Genomic DNA, 8,053 nt, shown 5'->3' with positions numbered 1-8,053 from the left:
TCATAACTCATAACTCATAACTCATAACATTTTATTGATCCAACAAAGGAAATTAAATTGGTCATCAGCACATATAGGTCATTAATTAATAATTATAAAAGAAGAAGAGAAGAAAATTTATAAAACCCATGATAACAAAAAAATATCTAAAGTAATATATGTACAACTACAATACCCTTTTTACTTGCACACTTGACACACCGACACACCAACACACATGCATACATACCTACATACATACCTACATACATACATACATACATACATACATACATACATACATACATACATACATACATACATACATACATACATACATACATACATACATACATACATACATACATACATACATACATACATACATACATTCCATGTTAAAGTGTAGTTAAGAACATCACAGTAATTATATCATTGTTTGGATTAACAGATAAGTTTTTATGTAAATGATGATAACAACAATCCATAATTAACGCTATTGCACTACCAAAAGAAGAGACCAACCAAACACATAAAACCAATCACAGTAATCATCATCAGTTATCACAGGTATCACAGTAGATTAGCCATCAGGTAGTTAGACTCAATTGGGCAAGTATAGTGTCAACACCATCACAACAGTGCTAAAGCTCATTATCACAGCACTAGTTATGATCAAAGGTCAAACAGTCATCAAATCATATTAAATCTATCACTAAGAGGTACATTTAAAAGGCATCACTGATAGTCTGTGGCCAGGACAATGGCTCGGTTGCTGTTAAAATATCTCACAGCTGCAGGAACAAAAGAACGCCGAAAACGCTCCGTTCGACACCTAGGCATGAGAAACCGAGCGTTCCGTGTGATGCGGAGATCCATCAGTGCGTCGTGGAGGGGATGCCCTAGGTCGAACAGAATAGCTCTGGACTTACTGGCAAGCCTTCTTTCAACAAGGACTTCAAGGGTGTCAAGGCTCTGGCCTACAGTAGAACTCGCTTTCTTTATCAGCCTGTTCAGCCTGCCAGTGTCCCTTGCAGTGGCATTCCCTCCCCAACACACTGATGCAAACACCATCACACTGCACACCATACTCTGATAAAACATGTACAGCATCTTGTTACACACATGAAATGATCTCAGCTTGCGCAGGAAAAACAATCTTGACTGCGTCTTCTTAAAAACAGCATCAACATGATTAAACCAGCTTAGCTTGTTATCTAGAACTACACCTAAATACTTGTACTCGCTGACTATCTCAATCGCATCACCTTTGATGACTACAGGATGGACAGTGTCTTTCTTTTTGCGAAAATCAAAAATCATTTCCTTCGTCTTGCTTGCGTTTAATACTAAAAAGTTGGAATCACACCAAGACACAAAATCATCAATATGTTCTCTATACAAGCTCTCATCACCATCAAGAATACTACCAACCACGGCAGAGTCGTCAGAAAATTTCTGAAGATGACATGACTCTCCTTGTACTTTAAAATCAGATGTATACAGGGTGAACAAAAAAGGTGACAAAACTGTTCCTTGTGGTGCTCCGGTGAAAGTGTTAATCATGTCAGATGTAAAAGTACCATTCCATCGTACAAACTGTGGTCTATCTACTAAATAATCCAGAATCCATTTCACTGTACTATGATGCAAAGACATGTTTTGTAACTTCTGAGCCAGAAGGTGAGGCTGAATAGTCTGAAAGGCAGAAGAAAAATCAAAAAACATAACTCTAACACAAGCAGAGCTCTTCTCCAGATGTGTGTACACAGAATGTAACATAAACAGTAGTGCATCATCAACCCCTACTTTGGCCCTGTATGCAAACTGCAAAGAATCTTGAAAAGCAGCAACTTGGACCTTCAAAACAGTCAACACCAGTCTTTCAAAAACTTGGACGTTGGTGTCAAGTAGGATCATTGAGTCCCCCATAGCGCGCGTCCCTGCGTCCTATACGCACTAGAAGCCAAAAACACGTTCTAGAAATATACGGAGGGGGTCCCTGGACGCACTAGATTTTAAAAGAGCGGGTCCTAGGACGCACTAGATTTCCTTTATCGTGCGTACCGTCGATACCATTTTTAGACTGCAATCGACACTTCGCACTACACTATGCGTGACCACAATGTTTTATAAGTACACTGGGACTTTTCGGCTTTTGGACCCGAGGGACCCTTTAAAATACTGCAGTGGGGGTCCATGGACCCTCTAACATTTAAAAGTGGGGGTCCCGGGACGAACTAGGAGAGGCGTCCGTGGGGAGCCCTGGCTGGGGGCCTGACTTGGTCGTTGTGAGTCAGCCCTTTTGTTGGAAAGGGTGTTGATCAAAGGAATGTAGGGCCGTTGGGCCCCTGGGCCATAGATGTGTGGTGGTAGAGTACAGGGGAGGGGAAACACTTTCTACCTGCCTTCCACCCTTTTTCCTCAGAAACACCCTACCCGGGCAGAGCCGCGCTAGGTGTAACCGAAACCATAGCTGCCTCTGGGAATGGGCGGTTCTGGTGAGGTTATGCCCCCTCTTTCTTTCGACAGGTAACTGGTGCCACCTCGCGGCAAGATCACACGAGAAAGGAAAGAAAAGTTGCATTGGTCCCAAATAGCATATCGGTTTGGTAACAGTTCGTGTGTAAGTCGTGCATTTGATTCGGTTAACAGACAATGGTCGGTTCTGGTGAGGTTATGCCCCTTCTTTCTTTCGGCTGGTAACTGGCGCCACCTCGCGGCAAGATCACAGAAGTTGTCTAGCGTTATCACCCCAGAAGCGCTCATTGCTTCGTTCGCCACAAGTCAGCATAAACGCAGTAGGCATACACCCAGACTGTGGACGCGTGCTCTCAGAGTTGGTTCTGATGCCCGCAGGCCGTCACGGGAAAAACGGTCCCTCCTTCATTGAACACAGGTGAAGGGTTATGTTATATGAAGTCTTATATCGCGCGCGTATCTCCAGACTCGGACTCAAGGCGCAGAGATCTATTTATGCCGTGTGAGATGGAATTTTTTACACAATACATCACGCATTCACATCGACCAGCAGATCGCAGCCATTTCGGCGCATATCCTACTTTTCACGGCCTATTATTCCAAGTCACACGGGTATTTTGATGGACATTTTTTTTATCTATGCCTATACAATTTTGCCAGGAAAGACCCTTTTGTCAATCGTGGGATCTTTAACGTGCACACCCCAATGTAGTGTACGTCTCAGTATCACACAGACAGACACAACATACACCATCACCACGGCATATTTACAGTATTGGCGTGTACCGGTAATTACCGGTATTTTACCGGTTTAAACGAGAACATACCGGAACAAAATTGGCTGCTGGTGTGACCTACCGGTTGATTTTTAGAACTACTGGGTTTTTTTCGCTGGTAAAACATTCAAACAAGAACTCTGAGTTGGACTGTTACTGGTTCCAATGACCTGCCTACCGGTTTTGTTCTGGACTGTTTGCATCATACAAGTTTGCATACCGGTTTGAACAAATACTAGCGCCATCACTGATTTAGACCGGGTGTCTCCGAATAAGAACAATAGGTGACACATTTTCTAAATGTTCATTGCAGACAGCAACGGCGTGGTAAGGGAGCTGGTCTTCCCCAAAGCACTTGACCTTGACCGGCCAAAGAGAGCGCGCACGACCTTCTCACGTGACCAGCTGGACAAGCTGGAGTCCGAGTTCACGGCTAACCAGTACCTGGTGGGCAGAGAGCGGTCTCAGCTGGCTCGAAACTTGGGCCTTTCTGAAACACAGGTAAGAGAAAGGGTAACCGTCAATCAGTCATATAGGTATTGAATCAACACACAAAGAAATAACTGGCGGAATAACTAAACATTGTCATCAAACTAAGCACCCGGCCAATCTGTCACTCATTCTGTTTTGTTTAAATAAATCAAAGAAAAAATAATTACAGAAAATATGAAAAAATCCACACATGTATAAGTCAGTCAGTCGATATGTCAGTGAGTCTTTGTTTGTTTGTTTGCTTAACGCCCAGCCGACCACGAAGGGCCATATCAGGGCGGTGCTGCTTTGACATATAACGTGCGCCACACACAAGACAGAAGTCGCAGCTTCATGGGTTCACAGGCTTCATGTCTCACCCAGTCACATTATTCTGACACCGGACCAACCAGTCCTAGCACTAACCCCATAATGCCAGACGCCAGGCGGAGCAGCCACTAGATTGCCAATTTTAAAGTCTTAGGTATGACCCGGCCGGGGTTCGAACCCTCGACCTCCCGATCACGGGGCGGACGCCTTACCAATAGGCCAACCGTGCCGGTTGTGTCAGTGAGTCAGTCAAGCGCAAGAATAATCAACCATATAAGAGTTGCAGCCAGTAATTACATACCACGAATGGTGTTGCCTTGTTAAGGACTGGGTGGCCGAGTGGTAACACACTTGCGCTCGGAATCGAGAGGTTGCGTGTTCGACCCTGGGTCGGGCCGCTATTTTCTCCCCCCTTTCCTAACCTAGATGGTGGGTTCAAGTGCTAGTCTTTCGGATGAGACGAAAAACCGAGGTCCCTTCGTGTACACTATATTGGGGTGTGCACGTTAAAGATCCCACGATTGACAAAAGGGTCTTTCCTGGCAAAATTGTATAGGCATAGATAAAAATGTCCATCAAATACCCGTGTGACTTGGAATAAAGGCCGCGAAAGGTGAACATTCGCCTAACAGGCTTGAGGTTTGCTGGTCGATGTGAATGCGTGATATATTGTGTAAAAAATTCCATCTCACACGGCATAAAGCGCTTTGAACTTCGGATAAGGCGCTATATAAATAAAGAGAATACTAATAAAGAGAATACTACTACTACTACTTAAAGCCACACAGAAAGTGTTAAGATCAACCCAACCTTAAAAATAAGAAGAACAATGGCAAATGTTTTCACCTTGTGAAAACAAATCAACAAGGCAAAAATAACACCCGTTTATGCATGACTATTGGTGGTACATTGTTGTATGTGCCTTTTTTTCTGTAATCATAGTAAATAGAAGAAAGAGAAGAAGAAGCAGAAGAAGAAAAAGAAGAAGAAGAAGAATGCACCACCCAAGTTATCGCTGATTTACTGATTAAAACTTTACCACCATCTAGTTGGATATATGCAGAGCCAGATCTTCACACACTGTTGGATGTTTCAGGTAAAGGTGTGGTTCCAGAACCGACGCACCAAGCACAAGAGGGACCAGGAGAAGCAAGCTGAGCACCAGGAAGCTACGGCAGAGTCCATGGCCACCCAGAACCTTCTCCACATTCTTCACCCGCCCCGGGAAGCTCATTCGCCCGCAATAGCCCACCCGGAATCCCCGAGTGCCAATTCTCAACAGAAAAGCGAAGACTTCGGACTACCCGCCGGCGGAATCCCTTGTACGCCCACAGGGTTGTCTTTGCCTTTTAGGATTCCAACCCAGCATCAGCAGGACCAGTTTGCACACCGACTTGTGGACGCTCTCCGGCCTCCGCTGAACTCTGTGGCTGATTTCGATATCGTGGCTGCAAGTTACGGTCGTTCTGCTGCCTTTACGGGTTATCAGGCTCCTCCTGTGTCCTCGCCTAACATCCATGCAGTGTCCTCTCCCACCGCAGTACCTTCCATTCTTCACGCACCAAACACGACGTCTCGTCTGCATTCCGTGTCTGCCCTTACTTCTGGCTGCCCACAAGGTGTTGGAGCAGTCTTTCCAGCAGATCTGGCAGCCAGGTCTTTGAGGCCCATGGGCTATCCTGGCGGATTCTCGGCGAGCGACACCTGGCTGGGTCATCATGACCCTTACCTAGCATGCCATCCCCATCTAGGCTCATCGCTGCATGTGCGTTTTCCTCCCGCCTGGCCCCTGTATACTCATGTCCCTCAGAGTCTGCCTTGAATAAAATCTTACCACGGGAGGTTTAGCTAGAATGGCAACCTTGCAGTGGACGTCTGCATTGAAGATCTAGCTTGCCAGTAGAAGCCTACGCCAAAGAACTAGTCTAGCGTAGAAGTCTGCCTTCGGGAGACAGACCTCAGGAGAACCAGCTTACGTCAATGGAAGTCTTCCTTAAAGAACCAGCTTACGTCAGTGGAAGTCTGCCTTGAAGAACCAACTTAAGTCAGTGGAAGTCTGCCTTAAAGAACCAGCTTACGTCAAAGGAAGTCTGCCTTGAAGAACCAGCTTACGCCAGTGGAAGTCTGCCTTGAAGAACTAGATTTTTAGTAGAAGTCTGCCTTGAAAAACCAGTTTACGTGAGTGGAAGTCTGCCTTGAAGAACCAGCTTACGTCAGTGGAAGTCTGCCTTAAAGAACCAGCTTACGTCAGTGCAAGTCTGCCTTAAAAAACCAGCTTACGTCAGTGGAAGCCTGCCTTGAAGAACCAGCTTACGTCAGTGGAAGTCTGCCTTAAAGAACCAGCTTACGTCAGTGGAAGTCTGCCTTAAAGAACCAGCTTACGTCAGTGGAAGTCTGCCTTAAAGATCAAGCTTACGTCAGTGCAAGTCTGCCTTAAAGAACTAGCTTACGTCAGTGGAAGCCTGCCTTGAAGAACTAGCTTATTATCGGGCAATTCCCTGGCAGAACCAAGCGCACCAGATCAAGAAGAAGGGGGATTCAAGTAGAGAGGAATCGGATTCTTCTGAGAATACGCGAGAATACATTAAACATGTTTTAAGAGGAAAAGGATGAGCATGCGCTATAATGTTGAAAATGAAATGCAAGATATACTGACAGGTGTTCAATATAATTGTTAGCAAAAACAGTATGTCATTTATTATAAAAGACATATCACTCTGCACTCACTCCATTTTTGAATTATGAAACGTACCTTTCTTGATTAAGAATGTGTGTGTGTGTGTGTGTGTGTGTGTGTGTGTGTGTGTGTGTGCGTGCGTGCGTGCGCGTGCGTGTGTGTGTGCGTTCGTGCGTGCGTGCGTGTGTTGTGTGTGTGTGTGTGTGTGTCTGTCTGTCTGTCTGTCTGTCTGTCTGTCTGTGTATGTTTATGTGTCATTAAACAACAATGTCGAGGTGCAGAAACGTGTGCACAACCAATACCACAAGGTCGGTAAGGAAACACAACCAACAAAACCGCTAAACAAAAAACGCCAACCAAGAGTGCTGGAACGTGTGTGTGTGTGTGTGTGTGTGTGTGTGTGTGTGTGTGTGTGTGTGTGTGTGTGTGTGTGTGTGTGTGTGTGTGTGTGTTTACATCGATGATGCGTCTAAAAACCGCCCAAAATACAATACAATTACGTAAATTGGGCGAGAAAGACATCGTTCTACACTACCATGATAGTGCAGTTGCTCTTGCTGTCAAGATTTACGATTTATTCAAAGCAAACGATCAGGGATGTCGGACGTAAGACGTGTCGTAATGCAAACGGAAAACTTTGCACGTTCACTCGTGAACAGAGTCTCTCAGTGAATCACCGAAAATGACGAAATGTCTCGGGCAGAATGCGCCGCAAGCAAACAATACGCAGAACGGGACAGAATCAAAAAACAAGAAAGGTAGGTTGTTGGAACGTTTGTTATTGACAAAACAATACATTCACAAATGTCGTGCACAGACAAACAATAACGAAAACTTATCTGGCTGATTTTTTCTTCCGCCTGCTACGAAGCCGCAAGCGAATGAATGATTATATGACGAAATGAGTGACGTAGACAGGGAATGACGTCAGCGTCGAAAAAAATAAATATAGGCCCTATTTGTGAATGTATTGTTTTGTCAATAACAAACGTTCCAACAACCTACCTTTCTTGTTTTTTGATTCTGAATTTTAGAACGTTGGCAGTCTCTTTGTTTTTTGGATTTGCAGAACGGGACAGATAAGTAGAGGTTACATGCCGAGTCTCAGTTTTCAGTTCAGTTTTCTGGGGCAAAATAATGTATGAAACCGCTGTATGTTCTTTAAATTGATGAGATGTGTGCACTTGGTTGCGTGTGATCTGTTTATAAAATGAAATATTATCGAAAACTAACCGTCGGATTGCAGTCTTTTGTCCAAGCAACTCAGTTCAGAAAATTTGGAAGGGGAACTACTCTTATCGTACGAGAGTTACTTGCCTTGGAAGTTTGCTTGCACTCA

The 8,053-nt window shown here is 44.6% G+C and overlaps 1 protein-coding gene across 1 annotated transcript in view; it reads left to right on the top strand.

The window, feature by feature from the left end:
* LOC138981413 (ventral anterior homeobox 2a-like) overlaps window positions 1–6,763 on the top strand; it is a 29,964-nt gene extending 23,201 nt beyond the window's left edge. The window contains exons 3-4 of the mRNA XM_070354329.1: window positions 3,550–3,737; window positions 5,134–6,763. Of these exons, the coding sequence (XP_070210430.1) occupies window positions 3,550–3,737; window positions 5,134–5,859 (914 nt within the window). The 3' untranslated portion in view covers window positions 5,860–6,763. The remainder of the gene's footprint in view (window positions 1–3,549; window positions 3,738–5,133) is intronic.
* Window positions 6,764–8,053: the final 1,290 nt, after the last annotated feature.

This window comes from Littorina saxatilis, linkage group LG12 (genome assembly GCF_037325665.1).
Source record: "Littorina saxatilis isolate snail1 linkage group LG12, US_GU_Lsax_2.0, whole genome shotgun sequence".
NCBI lineage: Eukaryota > Metazoa > Mollusca > Gastropoda > Littorinimorpha > Littorinidae > Littorina > Littorina saxatilis.
The sequence above is the reverse complement of the archived record's forward strand: the minus strand, read 5'-3'. Positions and strand labels throughout refer to the sequence as shown.